General features: G+C 46.0%; 1 protein-coding gene across 1 annotated transcript in view; it reads right to left on the bottom strand.

Annotated features, from left to right (window-relative positions):
- Positions 1-4,575: 4,575 nt before the first annotated feature.
- The window catches only part of b4galt5 (UDP-Gal:betaGlcNAc beta 1,4- galactosyltransferase, polypeptide 5), a 28,450-nt gene continuing 10,707 nt past the window's right edge, over positions 4,576-22,318 (bottom strand). The window contains exons 2-9 of the mRNA XM_047040996.1: positions 13,333-13,452; positions 12,841-12,954; positions 12,392-12,519; positions 10,939-11,055; positions 10,263-10,450; positions 10,028-10,150; positions 9,527-9,628; positions 4,576-8,773 (exon numbers count right to left, since the gene is read on the bottom strand). Of these exons, the coding sequence (XP_046896952.1) occupies positions 8,626-8,773; positions 9,527-9,628; positions 10,028-10,150; positions 10,263-10,450; positions 10,939-11,055; positions 12,392-12,519; positions 12,841-12,954; positions 13,333-13,452 (1,040 nt within the window). The 3' untranslated portion in view covers positions 4,576-8,625. The remainder of the gene's footprint in view (positions 8,774-9,526; positions 9,629-10,027; positions 10,151-10,262; positions 10,451-10,938; positions 11,056-12,391; positions 12,520-12,840; positions 12,955-13,332; positions 13,453-22,318) is intronic.

Raw genomic sequence — 22,318 nt, 5'->3', positions numbered from 1 at the left:
AAAAGCTAGCTGTCTAATACTAGGATATTAACAGCAATGTAAAACTCAGGCTAAACAGCAAGTACCCTTAAGATATCTTAACCTTACGTTTTATAATGATTTCAATCAAGGCCTACATGTCGTCATAGACATACATTTCCTCTCTGAAAGAGAAAGGGATGAGAAGCACATCTTTATGATATAAAAATGAAACTGTTGAATTCCCAACAGTCCTTCACACTTCACACTGGGGCTACAGTACATTGCACATTGCGGCACTCAACATCAGTCATCCAATACTGTGAGTGGAGTCTCTTCGTGAGCATTCTTATCATTATCTAGACTAATCGGCAAAGTCAGCATTGACCATAGGGGTACACTCACTGATGGTTTCTGAAATCTTAAGAGTACCATGTGATGAGTGTGTTTTGGCAAAATGTACATAGATTAGTTCCAAATATTTGCTGTGGATAGAAGATTTGGGATCTTCCACAACTGAAATCAAGCTAGGTTTCAGTTGCGTGGAAAGGTCAAGATGAAGTCACTGCTAACGACACGTGGGTTGAGCCGAATGCCATGTGGGCAACGGTCGAACGGACAGCGGTCAGACGGTGCTGCAGCTCCCTGTGCATGTGTCGGAGGTCAAGCGTCGGGGCTGTGACGATCGATGTTACGACGCTCACCAACAGCACGGTGGGATCTCACAGCCGAGGGGATGTGAGTCAGCGCTCTGAAGCTGCGGTCTGCAGGTTTAACAGAGCTTCAGCACATACCATGACACATCAACAGCTCTCGATAACCAAAACCTGCTGAGACGTTTGAATGAAAACCAGCGATTTTAGAAGGAGAGGTGTGAAAGAGTGGGTCCAAGAAATACAAAGATCGTTAAAGTATATATGCTGAACGCATCCTAAAAAGTCACAGTTCATTCCCTATTGAGGAAACCCTCCTGCAGCAGCTGCCAGTAAAATATTTTCCCATGGGCTTGATCTTTAAGGGTTGTCAGATTGATGAGGTGGATCAGCCCTGTGTGATTGGACACATCCTTCTCCAAACCATGTTGTCCGTTCAGTTGATTATTGTTTGACCCTAAAAACAGCTCCCCAAAATTTACTCAAACATGTCATCTTAGCGATTACAGTTTTACATCAGTGATTAACGTTGATTACATACTGAAAAAGTAATAGTAAGAGCCATAATTAGCAATGTCAATAAACAGCTACTGTACATGAAGGGTTCTGATCTCCAAAAAGGTAATTATTTTGGGATCCTTTTAGTGGTTTTTGAGCAAGAAAACCAATTAAAGTGTCTCTGTTTGAAAGGAAACTATTATAAAAAATATCTGATAAACTGTTCTATCAATTCAAAAATGTAAGCCGCAGTAGTCTGTTAAAAACAAGTAGTGTGACTGTTATAAGTGACACAGTCCAGAATGTCCATGTGATAGTGAAAGTAAAGGTGTGGTAAAACATGGTGTACGAAGAAGGAGAAGAACACCACAGAAAGATGCTGCGGTTGCTAGAGAGGGGAGAGAGATACTGGGTGACCAGGGAAGCATCTGCTAAATGAATAAAAACATCAAACGTAAGACCGACGGTGCAATCAAACGTTATCAGGGAGGGCAGGAGAGGGTCGAGAAAGCTGAGGTGTGGAAAGAGAGACAAATTTGTGGAGGGGGGAAACGCTAGAGGAGAGGGTTTGGGGAGGGGCCAGGGGAGGCAGGGGCTGGGATCTTCCCATAAGGCAGGGTCCATGAATGATGTGTGGGTGAAAGAGGCAGGGGGGAATGATGGCTGGCCAGTGACACAGCTGGACTACTGTATCCCTGTCAGGAAAGGAGAGACAGAGGAGAAAGGCCGGGGACAGATGTCTCCTTTGTGACCCTGACAGGAGCTCGGGATTCCCAAGATAGGCAGTTGGACGTGCAGAGCCCACACAAAAAAGGCGCGCAAACGCACACACACACAAACGCACAGAGCACGGAACGGTAAACAAACATGCACATAGAGTAGACATACACACACAGCATGATAGAGCACACACAGCAAGGTGTGAACATGACCCAAGGGGCCGGGGCGCAGCTGGACTGCCTGTCCCCAGCTCAATCTCACCCTCGTTGGGGAGGCAACGAGGCACAGAGGGCCTGAGCCATCTCCTGGAGGAGAGGACCCGAGAGGGGAAACAGGAAGATGGGAGCACTGGGCATGGCGTAGATACCAGATAGAAACCAAGACAGTAACTGCAGATATACACATTGTGTTACCATGATTACTGTGAATTTATATGCATAAAGTACATGTCTAGTACAATCGTACATTGTATCCTTGAACCTTTCATCTGCGTTTATAGCCACTTCCACTGGTATAAATATATGATCATATGGCGACCACGTGTCAATTTACACCACTTTTCAACTTTATGGTGACTAGGAACTTACATAACGGTATTTTGAGTCATCATGTTGCTGGACATCATGTTTTCAAAGACCTTTGAAAACCTAAGATTAAGGATAAACATTGACAGCTCTTTTGGGAAGGCAAAGAATTATTATCGCACTTCCCTACAAAAATCAGGTTTGAGCAATGTGTCGTAAAATAGGCGAGCTATGTTCAAAAAATGGTCTATTTAAAATATTGATGAAACATATAATGTTGTGTGCACTGCATTCGAAAATACTGCAGATGTATCAAGAGGGATTCAGTTTAGCTTTGGAGTATTCCAACACACACACTTCACAACAAAGGATGTGAAGAATGCTTCTCTTGTGTGCTGAAGCCCAATTATATTTACAGTGACACAGACTCAAGATAAAACACTTTGAAGAAGACGGACATTGACACATTATGGACACACCCCAGCAAACACACACACACCTACACACACGCACACACACACACACACAAACACAACACCAGAAGACTTGAGTGCCACTTCACTCCACAGGGTTGATCCATCTTGTCCTGTCCTTTCACAATGTGTCTGATGCAACAGTTCTGTATTGTATTGTATGTAATTAAACAACTTGTCAGTGGGTAAATAATGGTTGAGAAAAAAGCAAACAAATGTATGTGTGTCTGTGTGGACATGTTCAGCAAGATATTTGGCTTAAGATTACACTCAAGAATGATGGTAATCAGTCAAGAGACAGGAAGTACTCTAATGTTTCGGGTCAGGGGTATAATTAGTGTTAGAATTACATTAAGGGGTAGGGTTAGGAGTTAGGGATAGTCTTTCGGACAGTGGTGTTAGCATACCGAAGCCTTCTGTTCCCAGACTCCGGTAGGCTTTGGGTTAAGGAGCTCAGAGAAACCTGCACTGCAGTCCACAGAGCTCCAAACACAAACGTTTATTTAACAGAAGACTCAGACACATTGTAAACATCGAGACTACTATTAAAGTCAAGGAGGATACCACTGCCCAGCTATGGAGAGGACATAACCCTACCTAATCTCAACTCTGCTGTTCAGAATCACATTAGGGATATTGGCTTTCTCACATAGGGAGAACTTGTGCTCGTTCCCAAACCCTAATTATATTACAGTTGGAAGGAGAGTCGGTGCTAACCTAAGCTAAAAGAGGGCCACTGAATCATTGCTTCTTAAGTGGCCTCGTGAAAGCTTCTCATTCTGCTCCGTCTGTCTTCTTCCATGTGGCTGCTACCGTTTCTGAACGAGCGGATATGAACAACAAGCGGCATCTTTGTCCACTGTGCCGTTCTGATGAAGCCCAGCTGCCCAGGGGTTAGCAGAGTAGTCTCGACTACCGAACAGCACGCTGGAAAAAAAATACAAATGTGTCCGAAGGCAAGGGTGTTTATTTCGGGCTTTACCAGCAAACTGACATTTCCCTGGTCTCTGCAACGCTGTCTGTGAACCCAGAACCCTGACACTCACAAGGTCGTTTATCCGAAAGGCGCTCCAAAAAGGAGATGAAGCCGTTTATTCTTCCATCACCATGGAGACATAATATAACTGGAACTACTCTCTCTCTCTCTCTCTCTCTCTCTCTCTCTCTCTCTCTCTCTCTCTTCCTCTTTGTTTGCCCTGACGGGTCATCCTGGCCTCTTCTGTGGACGGGTGTGCTCCAGGCCTCGGGTCAGACATGCAGTAGCCTACAACACAGACCAAATGTGGTGTGACAAGAGCGAGCGTGTGGAAGTCAACCTTGGATGATGACCAGCAGGGTGACTGACTGCCGGCTCAGCCTGTCCTGTATCAGGAACAATGAACATAGTGTCTATGCAGTGTTTTTAAATTGGCTATCCTTTTGCTTTGTTCATTATTGCCATTGTAGAACAAGGCACAGAACAAGGAACAACCTTGTTCCTGGAGAACGATATCCCTCTCAGTCTTTATTCAATGGTTCACTCTGATAATAAAATCTGATTCATCCATGGGTATAACCTCTTCACAAAGAGAGATAACGCTGTGCATACACATGGGATGATTAGTAAACGTGTTTATTTATTAACTTGTACATAAAATTACCAGCCTGGCAAGAAACTCATGTTATTCTGCCTGCCCTCATTGTTTGCAGGACAGATCCCCATCTACATACAGCACTACTAGGGTGGAGGAAACCACAGGACAACACAGACATCTTTCGAAGTTCAATTTATTGGTGTATTTACAATAACAACTATGGTAAAAAAAAAATCTCCATCATAAAAATTTGAATAATCAAAAGATAATGTCGATACACAAACGGATACACATAAGGCCCACATCAAGTTTTACAAGTGGCTTCAAATGGCTTAAATTCAAAAGAGAACGTCACTCCTTCCAATCTGACAAGAGAATTTAAATCTAGTTCGGAATTTATTCATTTTTTGATATCATTTACTTTCATACAAAAACATTTTTCTAGATTGCAGGAAGTGGAGTTGGTAGCCAAGCTGGGTTTGGGTGCCTTTCCCCATCGTAAGCATGGCAAGCAGTATTGCGCAAGAACATATTGGCTGATGCAGTGCTTTTTAAATCCTACAGTGATAAATGTGGACCTGTGTCCTGCTTACAGCTGTTACTACAGTACAAAAGAGATTTCGGGTTTGCTGTTTGGGAGGTCTCTCTTGGCAGCTTCTAGTGCTTGACCAGTAGGGAGCAGAGCTCCAGGAGAGAAGGGAGAGAACGAACCTCACCTTCGTCCTCACGAGAGGGTGAGCTGGGGAAGCAGGGATGTGAAAGCTTTCAAGGAGCCCAACTGGCTTTAGTGGAACTCTCACATCTCCAAACAGACATCAACCTAACCCTTACATACCCCCCATTTGTTCACCTAGCATCCACAGGGCTATATTTAATGTTTCTTCCAAAACGTTCAAAAACTACACGTGGCAATATTTACAGTGGACGTTAGTCGAGACACACTTTTCCATTTAAATAGATTTGCTTATAAAAAAATAAAAACCTGTGTAAAATCACTTAAATAAATGAAAGAGTTTAAGGCTGCCAGTCATGTCAGGGCACTGTGTGCAGTGGAGGGCCCGTCATTTAGACTGGCACAGAATGGAATGGGTGTAAGCCTGGCCCAGAGGCAGACCTGGGAGACAAGGCAGTGACCAACACACCTCACTGAGCACTGGGGTCACTAAGATGGATCACTACTGACCAGCTAGCTGTCATGATGTTTAGCACAGGCACTTGACGCCTGGCTTGATAACCAGTTGCCAACTAAAACCCATCAAGTCCTATTTAGTTACGACGAGTTCTTGTCAGAGATAGCTCGCTCCATGATTCTACTTTGGGAAGTCAAGTCACTGACTCGTGGTCGGTCAAAACAACAACATTAATCCTGAGGCCCTCACTTCGACTTCTTCCAGGTATACAGTATTCTCAGGGTCTGTTGTTTCTGTGAATTACAGTACACTCTTCACTCATTGATTGGACGTCAAGCAGGATGTACAGTATTGTGAGTGTGGAAGCCTATTGAGCTAGTTCATTTCACATGAGCTGGAGGACTAACGAAAACAACGAACTTCTGACGTGAAAGACACTGAGGCCAAGTGGCACAGACAGGTCCAGCCATTTCACTCAAACACACTTAGAGAAGAAAACTTTTGTCTCTCCCTCCCCCACTCCCCCCACACTATACACCTCGGAATGAATGGCTTTTCAAGGTAAACATGTGCCTTTTGTAAGCAAAACACAATTTTTTAACTTATTTTTTAACTTAAAAGACAACATATACCTACATATAAATCATGGACATCTATTGGGCATCAACATCTTATGTTTTCAATTGTTACTGACGGGTTACAACATGTATAGGAGTGACACCCCCCAAAGATGCCCATTGTTTCCTAATGCCTGATGTTTCACAATGCCTGATGTTTCACAATGCCTGATGTTTCAAGAAAAAAAAAATTAGAGGTGCAGAATGAGAGGAAGTGACATCAAGCAGTTCTCTTCCTGTGGTCGTCATACAAAATGGCTTCTACCACCTCCAGTGCCTTTTTAAATCAGATTAACAAGTGAATCACGTTGATAGAAAGTGCTATTTGGAATAGCCCCGTCCCTGACACACACATAATTCCATACAGGTTTGAATCTCAACATTTCAGTCTGAAACCAGAACTAGTATCAGTGCTTCTAACACAGTCTGTCATTTGTTTTCAACGATATAATTATACTAACACACCTGCATCCAAAATCAAACACTGAAAGTAATTCATAAAAGATTCAATAAATAAATGAGGTCCAGCCTCACATCATAATAGATACCACAATTAAACAGGTACTTCCCCCCCCCCCCCAAGTCAATGTTTAGACAAGGCGATCTGTGTGACATGAACTAACAGAAGCTCAGTTGAAGCTGTCTAAAGGGCAGACATGCACCATAGGCAGGAGAGGGGAAAATGTGTCGATAAAGCTTTCGCTCATTTGTTTTCAACTACTACTAAAAACGTCATTCAAATGAACACTGTAAAACACACAGAGGAACGCAAAAGGACATACGCGCTCAGGGTGGCTGTGTGCTGTGAAGAGGGCCTTCCATCGATACTAACAAGATTCATGAGTTGACACACCCCCTGCGCGTCAAAAGCCAGTGTTTTGTGTACCGCCACAAGGCAGTGCATGCAAACAGCACACACGGGCCATAGATTAGCCGGGTGCTAACAGCATAATGGCTGCGGCTCTGCTGCCTCTTGGCCTCTCATTTGACTTTGGTGAATAAGCAGTGGCTGTACAACGTTAAAGTCCTGTCCCGATGGTCTACTGTAAACACAACGCAGTGTCTCCTAGACAGACACTGGCTTTCGTCATCTCTTACAGCTCTATGACTATAGAAATGCAGGTGAGCAAACGATACAGCTAGAAAGTAGATAGGGAGACGCAAACACCGTTTGTCTCCCTGGTTTGCGGCATCTTCCGTCCATGTCACAAGGTCAACAGTGAATATTTCTCAGGTTGGGGGGGGGACATCCCCCCCAGAGAAGCATGAAAAACAGGACGCTGACTAGTATGCTTTTGCATAGGTCCTCCCTTATTCACACACAGGCGCGCTCACACACAAACAAACAAATGTGTGAAAGCTCTGAGTGGCCAGCTGCCTAGCATGTTTGTTTAGGCAAAGGTGGGTCTACAGTGTGGTTTACATACAGGGCTTGTCTACTCTAATAGCTACCCTTCCTGTCCACTGTCCTTTTGTATGTCACGACACAGTATGGCCAGAGCTAGTAGAGGTTGTAATGCATGTAGATCCTTGTAAACGGTAGGTTAGACAAAGTGATTCCAAAGCAGCCTGAGCAGGGAATTGGAAAGCTGACGACGTCTCGCTGGCGTCAAACACATTGCCACAGCCTAGACGCAGAACATGTACACGTCTATCTAAGGATTAGCACACGTAGTATCCACACTAGCATGCTACACTTTGTACATACAGTATACAGTAGCTACACATTTTATATCCAATCTTTCCTCGTTGCACTGCCACTGTTCATGCACACTCAATAGATTTGGCATACCCTGTACAGGGCCAGCTGCAAAGGTCGGTGTGTGTGTGTGCACGTGTGGTTGGTGAGAGAGAAAGAGAGAGAGAGAGAGAGTGCGCCTTTGTCTCTTTCTTAATTTATATTATCATATAACTGAAAATATTCAGTGCAGAAGCAGATAACCAAATGTTTCAGGACTAGGTCAGCCTGTGTGTGTGTGTGTGTGTGCACACTGTACTGCATGTGTGTTAGTGTGTGTGTGTGTGTGTACTTAGGTGTGGCTGTGTTAGATACTGTGTCCTGGGTACCTGTCTAAGGGTTGAGAACGTGTTCGTGTTGGGATGAGCCCCAGACAGGAAGCTTGACAGGACGGTGACACAGTGAGCCGGGGGAGGAACATAAAAAAATGGAATTGAAAAACAATGACTGTACGAAGGACTGAAATAAAGAACGCATGTGTCCATATCAAAGGCCAAAATGGTGTGAAAGGCAGGTGGAGACAGAAGACTGGAGAAGCCCGGATGAGAGGAGCGATGGATCATGAACGAGTCGTATCCCTTACTCTCATATGATTAACCAACATACTTCTGCGTGTCTCCTTTTTTTTTTGCATCCTAACAACAACAAAAACGAAATGAAATGCATATCAGTAAGGTTGAAAGCAGTGCTGAGACTAGCGACATGGTCGACAGCCTTCGTGGCCTAGGAGGAATGCCTGGTTAGTAGTCCACAATCTGGGCTAACTGTCGGCTCAGGCTGACAGAAACGTTGGTGTAGAGAGGCCTCCGGGACACCAGGGGGGAGTAGTGCAGGTTGTTAAGGCCATCCAGACTCTGTCTCTCCTTAGAATGGCGCAGCAGAGTATACCTGTGAGCCGTGAGAGAGAGGGGGAGAGAGAGAAAGAGAGAAAGAGAGAAAGAGAGACCAGAGTGAGTGGATATGACTACAGTCACCATTCCCTGGAAAGCGAAGAACCCACTTCCAGCAGTCTCCATCAGGGACCAGGCAAGATTACACCGGGACAATCTTAGCATGGAACTTTGACAGACAGCATGATTGGAATTTTTCTTCCCATGAGGTCACATGTAAAGTCTTAAAAAGAGCAGAAAATGTCTTGAAAGCCACTCTTCTACTCTCACCAGTCTCTCCATGTGACCGATTGGCATCACATGAGACTTAGCTACATTCCAAACACACCCTTTCTCCAAATCCACATGTCAGCCGGTCATTTTTCTCTGTGACCATGGGCAGTGGTTGCATGTGGTCCAATTACATACAGCCCATAGCAGACGCTCTTATCCAGAGCGACTTACAGTAAGTACAGGGACATTCCCCCCGAGGCAAGTAGGGTGAAGTGCCTTGCCCAAGGACACAAAGTTATTTGGCTTGGCCGGGAATCAAACCGAGCAACCTTCTGATTACTAGCCCGATTCCCTAACCGCTCAGCGGTGAGTGCGGGTGGCTATGTTTGCAATGTCGACATGTTTACGTTCCTGGAAGTGTGTGTGGGCGCATGGCTGCGCGTGTGCACATGCTTGAGGCGTGTGCGTTCAGGTGCTTGTTTGAGGGGGTGTGACCGACCGTTTGTGTGTAGGCTCATGGCGAGGGGGTGTGACTCACCTGCCCAGAAACTGGACTTCTCCACGGTGATGGTGAGGGATGGACATGTACCGACCGAGTTCACCCTGCGGCCGACTGACAGTATAGTTAGCATACTGCACCCTGTGCAAACACACACAAACAGTAATGAACATTTAAAATGTTTCTTCATTCAGCTTTTATCCAAAGGACTTCCAATAAGTATGCTTGTCGAGAGTATCTGAACGGACTGTGTCTCAGTGTGAGTTAGTCTTTATTTAAAAAGGACTTTTATGTCTCTGTTTGACCATGAGAGCGGCCGCATTCTACATTCCAGACCAGACAGCAGGCTATGATCCTCTGCTTTACAATAGTCATTTGCAACAGCGTTGACATTTCAGAATCTCCTGGAAAAGGAGTTTGTTTATTTTGATCCTGCAGATTTAGTTGATGCTTCAATGGACTTAACTCTCTCATGGTCTTGATAAGAAAGAGTTGTCTGAAGGTTTTTTGTATCACATGGCAATCGTGGAGTCTCCCCACCTGTTCCACAGATCATCATCTTCCCCTCCCCAGCCCCAGAATGCATTGGGAAAGCCGTTGATCTTTCTGTACTGTTCCACCGTGAGACCACTGACGCCACCGAAGAACTCGTCATACGGAAGCCTGCAGAGGACAAACAGCCAAACTACAGCCCATCGCAGAAAAACACATCAATGTCTAGATTTCCTAAGATCTCCTTTGTGCCGGACATCCGTTGGGGGCGCGGGGGACTCACATGTAGGAGTACTTGTTGAGCTTGACAGCGAAGTGACGAGGCATCTCTCCGCAGCCATAGTAGTTCCTGTCGTTCTCCATGAGGTGGTCGACATCGTGGAACACGAGGCAGTCCCAGTCCATGTCTTTCATGGCTTCCTTGAAGCCCACATTGAACAGCATGGCCCTGTTAAACGGCTCTGTCCCTGTCTGCAGGCAGAGAGAGAGAGACAGAGAGAGACACACAGAGAGAGAGAGAGAGAGAGAGAGAGAGAGACACAGAGAGAGAGAGAGAGAGACAGAGAGAGAGAGAGAGAGAGACAGAGAGAGAGAGAGAGAGAGAGAGAGAAAGAGAGAGAGAGAGAGAGAGAGAGAGAGAGAGAGAGAGAGAGAGAGAGAGACAGAGAGAAAGTGAACACTTAAACACCCTCACAAAGAGTTGTAATCTCACCGATAATCAGATAGAGTGTAAACACAAATATGTGTGGAATGAGGAAGAAAACTGCTCGGAAATGTTCCAAAACCAAACGTTTTCTAAAGACGTTTTCTAGACAGCATGACAGGCAAAGTTGGAACAACCCTAATTTAAAAGTTGGCGAACCACTAATTACTCACTCAGTAGCCTGTTTTGTATATTTTGGCGTCTGTGTGCGTGTTCTGTACTGGTGTTTCTGTGGTGCGTGTTAGCAAGTGTGTACCTGCTCTATGACATAGAATGCAAACTGCAGCCTCTGACTCTGCAGTACTGGCACCAGGTGGTTGAGGAGGATAGGCAGGTGCTCATGACGGTTCCTGAAAGGGACCAGGATCGCCACCTAAAGACGCGGAGGGAACAATTGTTGACAAACAGCCTTTGACTTCCGCTTGCGAGGACTTGCAATTCAGGCCTTATCACAATCTTGTTTTCCCTTACTCCCAACCCTTACCTTGCCCCAAAAACCTAACCTGCCCCCATAAACCCTCGCTCCTAACTTTAACATGATCCCATCCCCAACCCTTCATGTATTCTAACCCTGGCACTAAATCGAACCCATAAAAGCCTGTTCACACACACACACACACAAACAAAACACTGACAGATCTCTATCTAGGTTGCATCAGCATTCTTAGTAACTCAGACTGAGTTCCCTTGTAGCTCAGATTAGCTTGTTAAAATAATTTCACCACATCAGAACACGGTAGCCCATAAATGTTCACCTCCCCTTGGCATCAGTGGATGTTCATTAGTGTACAACGCCATGACAATATCTAGCAACGACATTCAAGTCAGGAACATAGAGTACGTAGGTTTTGTGCAGATGTGACGACAAGGAATGTGTGGACGTGCGAGTAGATGAAAAGAAACGTAAAGGAACGTCAGACATCAGCCTGTACACACAAACTGGATCATCCTCATGCATGAATGTCTCAAACAGCGAGAACACTGTCAACCATCCATGCTCCGGTCTCCGGACAAAGGCACTTTGTTGGGTTGGGCAGTTCAATGTAAGACTTTGTTTTGAAGTTGTGGAAAGGTTGTTTTAAAGTTGTGCAAGCCAGTTGTTTAAAGTCTTTCCTAAGAAGCAGCACTTGGTGTGTCTGAACATGAATACTAGTGTGTGGTTGATTGTGTCAACTGTAAATGTTGTAAATCTCTCCAGTATTCCAGATTACTCAGATCTTCCACTCCACCTGCTCAGAATTCATTCCTCCGGCTCAACACATTGCAGTAGGCTCCCGTTCTCCATTTACCCACTACCAAATCATTTGTCGTTGTTGGACGGGCGCTGCAGTATTTCTTTGAGTACTCCCTACCTCCCGTCCTCCACGAAATACCCTTCTACTTAGATACCTTTGTTCTATTTTGCATCTCCTTCATATGGGTCGACACGCTCCACTTCCCCTTGACAAAATGTAGAATCTCATTTGTCCAATGCGGCGACACTGAGCCCAGTGAAATAAAAAAAATCCCATGTGGACAATAAAGTATATTGTATCGTAAATACCCTGTCCTCCCACAGAATGCCTGTGAATGCACACGTACACACACACACACGCACACACACACACACACACACACACACACACACACGTACACACACACGCACACACACACGTACACACACACGTACACACACACACACACGTACACACACACACACACACACACACCTTCCAGCGGGGAACACAGTCCTGTGGCTTCCAGTAGCCTCCTGGGGACAAGCTTGGCTCTGCTGCCAACAGCACGCGCTCCACCTCCTCCAGAGACACCTCACTCATATTAACCTGCAACCTGCCGTCTGTAGGGGGGGGGGGGGGGGGGGGGGGATGGAGGGTGAGCAGGAGGGCAGGGAGAGAGAAGGAGGGAGGAGGTCAGGAGAAAAAAGTTAAGGTTATTCAGAAGGCAGCCAATATGACAGAGAGAGAGAGAGGGTTGGAGAGAGCGAGGGAGAGAGTGAAGGAGAGAGAGAGAGAATGAGGGAGAGAGAGAGGGAGAATGAGGGAGAGAGAATGAGGAAGAGGGAGAGAATAAGGGAGAGAGAGAGAGAGAGAATGAGGAAGAGAGAGAATGAGGGAGTGAGTGAGAGAGAGAGAGAATGAGGGAGAGAGTGTGTACTCACTCATGGTGGGCAATTTCTCGGGGCAGACCTGGGAAGATAGGTACGTGAAGCCCACAGGGAGGAACGAGGTGGCTGGATCGTCACTCTCAACTGGGTTGAAGTCATACGTATAGTCTGGACAGAGTGGAAAGAGAGGAAGGGGAGAGGAAAAGAGAGAACGACAGAGAGAGAAAGAAAGAATGACGTCAGTCCCTTAAAAAGGTTTTCACCCATATTAAAGAGGTGTGGGCCTGGCTGCTGACTCGCTGAATTCAAGTCTCCCGTGGCGTTAGATCAGGCCTCTCCCTATGCTATCAATAATATATATGTTTGTAAGTTTGTGTGCGTGCACGTTTGCATGCATGCGCCTTTGCGAATGGATGCTGCCCGCTGATGAAAGGATGACGTGTGGTGTCAAGTGATTTGCAACAAAGAAATCCTGCATACATCCAAGGAATGCCGTGTGCCTCGGTCTGTGCTGTGGCTGGTGTCGTGCTCTGCCAGCCTGCTCACCTGTGCTGTTGGCACTGTACGCTCCTCTCACCACCTGCTCTAGAACCTGGGCACCGATGTTCTTCACATTCTCACGGATCTGGATCCCCCTGGCCTGGACCATGAACAGGTACTCGTTCACTGCGGAGGGAGGGACAGCGAGAATGGGAGAGAGGGTGCGGGATGTTGGTTTAGCTTAATGAGCATCCAAGGCAGTCAGTCATTAGTTATACCACTGTCAACGGGATATTATAGACGTAGGTTTGATGTTTCGCCGGGGTAAATCAGTCTGGGATGAATGGGAGTGGGAGGGGTTAATGCAATGAGGTCAAGCATCCTGATTGTGAGGCATGGTCCCTTCATCATCATCATCATCCCCCCTCCCTCCCACCCTCCTCCTCTTCAGCTGCCATAGTAACACTGAGAGAAGGCGGGGCCTATGAGCTTAACTCCAGCTCCGGGAAGAGGGTCTCTTACCTGACCCTAATTGATTACCAGCCTTAATGGGTTCCCCTAACGACGGGTTCCCCTAACGACGGGATCCCCCCCACCCGCCCCCCCTCCGCCCCTCCCTCCACACATCAAAGGTTTCCTTCCGCAGAAGGAGCTAAGCGAGCGGTCCTAATCTGCGGAGAAAGGGGTTTGTGGGCGAGCGAGAGTTAATCTAATTTCACGGCGAGGGAGAACAAGCGAGCGAGTGAAGGAGAGAGATAGAGATGGAGGACGGGAGGGAGGGAAGAAGAAGGCTGCAGGACGGGGCGGGGGGGGGGGGGGTCGAGGCACATAAGAGGGGGTGTGGAACAAGATATATGGGCACATTAAATGACTCAGTCCTTTTGTGTGTGTGTGTGTGTGTGTGTGTGTGTGGGGGGGGGAGCTGTAACCTTCATTGATTCTCCCCCCCCCTCCCCTTGATCGGCAATGTCACAGACCATAAAACTAAAAATATAAAAAGTCTGCCAGTAGCACAAATCGTTTCTGATTTACTCAGAACCTTTCCATCATATAACTGAGAACTATATGGTACCAGTGCAATCCAGCACTTCTGGTTTAACTTGAATTATGTATACATATAGAGAACACAGATAGCTAAGCCAGGTTCAAATCTGAAGGAGGAAGGCTGGATCCACTGACAAAGCACAGAAATATTCTAACTTGATCTATTTTAACGCATCGTTGATGACTAAAATACTACATTGTTGTGTGTGTGTGTGTGAGTGTGTTGTAGATTAACTGGCAGCACAGTGAGTCACAAGGTCAGGCAGATAAAGGAAGAACAGTGAGACAATGAGATGTGCTTTTGAACAGGAATAACCTGCTGCTCTCTTCCACACCTGTCACTTCTCGGAGCGTGTCTGTGTGTGTGGGGGGGGGGGAGGAGGTTTACTGCAGGACACTGAGAGGCTAGCCAGATTGACTGAATAAGCGAGTTCAGGCAGAATTCTTTTGTGCGCGTGTACGTGTGTGTGGAGGAGTGCGTGCGTCTATGTGTGTGTGTGTGTGTGTGGCACTAACAAACAGAAGCCCACGACACAGGGTTTCTCATCCATAATTGCTTTTCCTTACATTGACCGCGTTTACACGACTGACTTCATTTGCAGAAAAGGGAGGCTGGAAGCCAAATCAATGTTTTCATCTCACCCTCAGACGGGCACAAAACAACAACCACAGCACATTTCCTCCACCGACAAGCTTCCCGATCAAAAAAACACATCATCGCTCCATAAACACACTCCCTGCGCTGCACATTGCGTGCGTGGGTGCGTGAACACGTCCAGTACAGTGCGTTCATCTGAACGTGTGTTTCGCAGCAAAGTCACTCTCGAACGACAGGGTTTTGAGGTCCCTCAGCCTCTCCCTTTGTCGCTCCATATGGTGGAAAATGTCTGACAGGTTTTCAGCCCCTGCCGTCGCGTCCCCCTGCAGGCAGCAACACAGTCCAACACAGCCTTGGCTCGACTGCATTCATCTCATCGAGAAGTGCTGGGGCAAGGCCAGGGAAAATAATGACTACATTATTCATTACTGACACACTCTAGGTATCATCACCTCCTCTCTGATGGGCATAGTTCAATATGTTTCGTTCTCGCAGACTTTATTTACTCACGGTGAGGCGTCTTGGCCTCCAGTTTGAGACTCCATTTGGATCCTGTGATCCATATTGATCCAAGACTGCAATACACTGAGTGAGCCTCTGGGGTGATGAAGTGGGATTCGGTAACTACTGAAGACTTTGTGATGTTGAACGGTATCTGTTCCTAGCGATGTCCGACCTCTGTATGTTATTTCAGTTGTTTGGCCGTATGCCGGCTCCCGACAAGTGCTGGTTAAGAACTTTAATCTTCCAATATCAGTTAGAAGATGTCAAGGTTGCTATTATCCTCTTTCTTGCCCTTCCTCCTTCCCTCTCCTCCCTCCCTTCCTCTCCTCCCTCTCTCCTCTCTTCCCCTTCTCAACCTCCTCCCTCTCCCTCCCATTCTCATCCTCCTTTCTCTTGCCTTTCTTCCCCCAAATCGTCCTCCTCCCCGTTCTCCTCCTCCTCCCTCCATCTCATCCTCCTACCTCCATCATGAAACAATGGTTTCCAGAGACTAGGTTTCTCCTGTGATGTTCAAGGCAAGGCTGGGACACATTGCTGCACATTGGTGCCTGATTGAATTTGTCACAAAGACCTGGAGCCCACAGAGATCCAGGGCAATTAGCCCACGGGACCAAGACACATACTCCACTCAGGCATGGTGATGGAGCAGGAGCCCAGTCACACCAATACACACACACACACACACACAGTACACCCACACATTTTCACACACTCACAATGTACACTACACACACGTTACACACACCAAACATGCACAGGACTATTACAGCACACACAACTACATATCACACTAGGGCTGGGCGATATATAAAAATATCTCGATGTTGTCAACATTGTTACAATATATATACAGTGCCCTCCAAAAGTATTGGAACAGTGAGGCGAATTCCTTTATTTTTGCTGTAGACTGAAAACATTTGGGCTTGACATCAAATAATGAACGTGAGACCAGAGATCAACGTTTCAGCTTTTATTTCCAGGTATTTACATCAGGATCTGATGCACAACTAAGAAAATATCACATTTTGTTTGAATCCACCCATTTGTCATGTGAGCAAAAGTATTGGAACAGATATACTTAAAACATATTTAAGTGAATAAGACTTAATATTTAGTTGCAAATCCTTTGCTTTCAATAACTGCAGCAAGTCTGTGACCCATTGACGTCACCAAACTTTTGCATTCTTCCTTTTTGATGCTTTCCCAGGCTTTCACTGCAGCCTCTTTCAGTTGTTGTTTGTTTTGTGGGGTTCCTCCCTTCAGTCTCCTCTTAAGCAGGTAAAATGCATGCTCTATAGGGTTTAAGTCTGGAGATTGACTTGGCCAGTCTAATACCTTCCATTTCTTGCCCCTGATGAACTCCTTTGTTGTTTTGGCAGTGTGTTTTGGGTCGTTATCTTGCTGCATGATGAAGGCTCTGCCAATCAGTTTGGTTGCATCTTTCCTTAAATTGGCAGACAAAATGTTTCTGTAGACTTCCAAGTTCATTTTGCTGCTGCCGTCATGTGTTACATCCTCAATGAAGATTAATGAGCCCGTCCTAGAAGAAGCCATGCAAGCCCAAGCCATGACATTACCTCCACCGTGTTTCACAGATGAGCTTGTGTGTTTGGGATCATGAGCAGTTCCTTTCTTTCTCCAAACTTTAGCCTTTCCATCACTTTGGTAAAAGTTAATCTTTGTCTCATCAGTCCATAAAACTTTGTCCCAGAATTTTTGAGGTTCATCTCTGTACTTTTTGGCAAATTCCAGCCTGGCCTTCCTATTCTTCTTGCTAATGAGTGGTTTGCATCTTCTGGTGTAGCCCTTGTACTTTTGTTCATGAAGTCTTCTGCGAACAGTAGATAGTGATACCTTCACTCCTGCCATCTGGAGGTTGTTGCTGATCTCACTAACAGTTGTTTTAGGGTCTTTCTTTACAGCTCTCACAATGTTTCTGTCATCAACTGCTGATGTTTTCCTTGGTCTACCTGTTCGACGTCTGTTACTTAGTACACCAGTAGTTTTCTTCTTCTTCAGGACATTCCAAATGGTTGTACTGGCTATGGCCAATGTTTCTGCAATGGCTCTGATTGATTTTCCATCTTCTCTAAGACTCACAATTGCTTGTTTTTCACCCAAAGACAGCGCTCCGGTTTTCATGTTGTTTTCACCTCTGAATACAGTCTGCATAGACAAAACCTATCTTACCCAATCTGAACCTGAGTGTAGACATTCAGTGGTATTTATTGATTGAATAATGTATGTAATAGGACACACCTGGGCAACAAAACACACCTGTCAGTCATATGTTCCAATACTTTTGCTCACGTGACAAATGGGTGGGTTCGAACAAAAAGGTGATATTTTCTAATTTGTGCATCAGATCCTGATGTAAATACCTGGAAATAAAAGCTGAAACGTTGATCTCTGGTTTCACATTCATCGTTTGATGTCAAGCCCAAATGTTTTCAGTCTACAGCAAAAATAAAGGAATTGGCCTCACTGTTCCAATACTTTTGGAGGGCACTGTATATCTCGATATGTTTGCATTTGCATTTAAATAATAATGAAAAAAGATTTTCTGTTGCCTCCATTAGAAAACAACAACAACTACTTAGATAGAACAACTATTGTTACAAAGTACAAAATGCGTAGTGCAAATTTAAGCAGTTGCCATAACATGGTACTTGCAACTTGACAAAATGGACCTCACATGGAACTATTCATGCAGAGGTCCGTATGTGACAGGACAAAAAGAGAGCAAAAGAGAGTGCCTGTGCGCGTGCAATTTTCAGTTTGTGCACATGCTCTTTGTGAGCTTGTGCACAAACGGTGTATGTGTTTCTGTGTGTGTCTGCGAGTGTGTGTGAACACAGAGGAGCCAGATGGTCATCTTAAAACACAAGCAACACAAGTACCAGCAAAAATAAACAACAAAATGAAATATTCGATATTCACGATATTTTCTAATTTTACATCGTCGTCAAAATGATCGCGATATTATCGATAATATTCGATATATTGCCCAGCCCTATATCACACACACAGTACCATTTCAGAACTCCAGCCCCCCCCCCCCCCCAGCCACCCCCCCCCCCCCCCCCCTTATCAGGAGACCTTGTCCGACCTTGTCCAACACAGCTCTCTCAAGCAGCTCTGTCCTCTTTCAGGCACTGCCTCTACTGTCCCACAGTCCATCCCTCCCTCCCACTTCTTTGTCTACCATCCTCCCTCTCGAGGGCCCCGCTTCTATTTTGTGTCCATCAAGCCCTTTCTTTTCGTTCAGATCACTGATATTGTTGATAACTCGCTCAGGGATTCAACCTGTGTGGAGGCAATGTGTCAGTAAAAACCCTGACTAACACACACACACACACACACACACACACACATCCACTAAAAGGCAATTAACTTCCCATTGATAAGTCAGCAGTGGGAGGTGCCTCATCAGTTGAATTTTCCACGCTCTCCGATAAGAGCTGAAAGGGCTTTTCTTTCATTTCTATTTCTTTTTGACAGGAAACGCACACACATGCACACGCGGCTCCGGGGGGGGGGGGCTTTAAAGCTGTCATTCTGAGAATCGTTTTTTTGGTCCTACCGCCACCACAACCACCATCAGCGTTTCCTGCCCCAGCCCAGTCAAAGCTCTCTCACACATACACGCCCACGCATGCACACACGCTGTCATCGGCGTGCGGTGCCATTTGAGGATATTGACGGTCAGTCGTTCACAGTGTGACGAGACAGCCTTAGCATGCATCACGCGTCGCGACAAGCGGATGCTCGTGGGCCTGTATTTGAGGCTTCTGTGTTTCTATGTATATTTGTTAGACGGGATCTGTGCTGCGTCTTTGAGCTGTTTAGAGTCTCCGTGGAACCATAAGTGGATGCTTACTCGAGTCTTTGGCCCGAAAGCCCTTCAATAATCAGGGGTAAATGTTTCATTTAGGTAGCTGATCCCGTCAGATAGCTGAAAATGATTGATCAGATGGAGCAACTGAGGATTTGCATTCAAATGTAATGTGCTTCAACACAGGTGTAGAGCAGTTGTTGATGGTGGTGGTGTTGTTTTCTAAACAATTTTAAATGATCATTGCTTTTCTCCGTGGAGGCCGTGTGCATCAAAGCCTTCCCCGAACCCTATCAGTGATACCAAGAAAACCAACAGATCGATAGACACACACGCACACAAATGATTCACATACCCAGGTCCTGTCCTTCAACAAGCTATGCAAAACACACCACCTCATGCACACTCACGCCACCATCCTCACACTTCAAATAAACGCAAGCAGAGTCACGAAACTCACAACAAACTACTGTATGGCCTGACGCTTGCATGACTACTATCACAGGAGAGTAACCATAGATGTGGTGTGACACCAACCCTTTCGGGAGTATTCTGTAAATGGAGGTCATTCTGTGTCTCTGTTTTGACCCAGTGATTACATTGTCATCTGCATTTAGAGCTGTTGTGTGAGTGGGCACACGCCTACACACACAATACATTTGCAACTGCTTTTTCAGGACACACAGGGAATCCATGTCTAATTTCCCTCATCCTTCCATTTTATCCTGGTCTAAAAGTCATATCTACAAAAAAAGCCTCACTCTCTCTTATCACCCTTTCTCTGCCTCCCTCATCTCTGGCTGTCACCCCCCCCCCACACACACACACACACACACACACACACCCACGCTCCTCTCCCTCTTCAGCAGGGCGTCTGGTTGCCGGGGGTAACTAAAGGTTATGTAAGCAGCAGCATGTGTTGGCCTTTCCCAAGGGCCCTTTCCGTGGCCACCTCCAGAGACAAACACACACACCCACACAACCATTCCATCCCACATCTCCAATCCCCATTCGTGAGATGAAGGTGTGGGGAAATGAACGCGACTTTGTTCCTGCTGCTGATAATGCATTGTAGATACACACACATCCGCAAATGCACAGTCTCTAGAGTATACAAGGAAATTCTTCAGACGATGTGCAGTGTGAAGAATTTCCTCTTGGTGTACAATATAAACAGTGGATCCCATTCGTGGGCTCAACACACACGCACACAAATATATTTGTAACCCTCTCAGAATATCCTTTAACACATGCTACTGCCACACATACTTTTCCTCTCTAAATCTCCTGGGACATGGAACTGTTTTATATCAATGTTATATCAACTGTTTTCAATAATGAGACTTTTATGCTGTCATTGAGGAGTACACTACACTTTTACAATTCATGCTAAATAACCAATTTCTTTGCATGCAGTGTAATTCTTTCCCAAAACCAAAAAACTTTTACAAATACAAATAAATTGTATGTTAATGGCGGATTCCGGTAGAAACTGGCTCAAGTGGAGAGGGTGGTAAATTGGGCTACAAATTCCCCACCTCCACCTTCCCTGAAGAATAGCTTCAGCAAGCGGGCGCCTGTCAACCAGCATGGCACACGCTACTACGCACAACATTGCATTCCTTGCAGGAGCTTCCCATTCCTCAGTCAGATGCTTGTGTTCTGTCCTGTTCTGGGCCTGGAGCATAGAGATAAGTAGTAGGGGTCTTGTGATTTGCATTCTGGAGTCAGCTGAAAAAGGAAAAAAAAAAACAGCACGAGATCTAACAGCCCACAGCTCAGACGAGAGGATGAGAGGGAGGGCAAGGGAGGATATGAGGGCTGAAGACATGGGGAAGGATGTGAGGGAGGGAGGGATGGGACAGGAGGGTAGGATGTGAGGGGGGGAGAGACGGAGGGATGGGGCAGGAGGGTAGGATGTGAGGGGGGTAGAGACGGAGTGATGGGGCAAGAGGGTAGGATGTGAGGGGGGGGAGGGAGGGCGGGATGGGGCAAGAGGGTAGGATGAGAGGGGGGGAGGGAGGGGGAGTGGGCGGGGTGGCCTGTGAGGTGGAATGACACCACCCAAAGCCCCTCACTCCCTAACCACGCAGACCAGTGAAGACACTGGTCTAGCTCAGCTCCCGGTCACGAGACTCAGTCATAAGTGGATCATGAGGCTTCAACCCTTACACTTCACATTGCCGCTCCTAATCACACGCACACGCACACACACAAATCAGCCGACTTGCAAGAGGCAAAGACAGGAAATTGGAATGCGAGAGAGAGAGAGCTCTTTCAGCCTACAGATGTCTCAGCCACAAAGTGCTCCTCCATCTCTGTGCTGTGGATGATGTCACCGGCCACAGCGACATGGCACTGTGCCCATTTCCTCCTAGTGGTGGCAGCTAGCTCCACCTCTTCACCCAATCCTCATGCTCCATACAGCTCTACCGGTATAAATGATCCCAGGTCATCTGACTTGATAACACAGAGGGAAATGTACTAAAGCAAGCCAGTTTTCATAGCAGAGAACTGAACTGAAGTGAACAAATTCATCTTGGTAACATATACACTGTCAGGGGGCGGATGTTCAGTCATGCATGACGACTTCTACAGTGGTTGACGAAGTGAGGTCAACACTGTCACGGTGGAAATGCTAACGGGGTTTTCCCCTCAAACTGACTTTGTCTGGTTTTAGATACAATAAACATTGACAGAGAGACACTTAGATCATCGAAACCGGGCTTTCCAAGCCCACGAAAATGAGTAAAAGGGATTGAATTAACATGATACCTTTTGGGAAAACATGCAACAGAAAACATGCATAAGAAAACATGGAATGATTTGACTTCGCTAAAAACGATGAGCTCCTACACACTTTTGGTACTTTCAACAGCGTCAGTGAGCGTCAGTTTCCAAAACAAGTCTGGCCTGTTCAAAATCATACATTCTTATCAATGGGAGCAGCCATTTCCTCCTCGAGAGAGGAAAGAGGAAGCTGCCATATATACAGCTCAGAACACATACAGTACAGTACATATACACACATTCCAAAGAGACGTCCTGCATCCTGCATGCATGCAAGACCA

Source organism: Hypomesus transpacificus, chromosome 18 (genome assembly GCF_021917145.1).
Source record: "Hypomesus transpacificus isolate Combined female chromosome 18, fHypTra1, whole genome shotgun sequence".
NCBI classification, from domain to species: Eukaryota; Metazoa; Chordata; class Actinopteri; order Osmeriformes; family Osmeridae; genus Hypomesus; species Hypomesus transpacificus.
The sequence above is the reverse complement of the archived record's forward strand: the minus strand, read 5'-3'. Positions and strand labels throughout refer to the sequence as shown.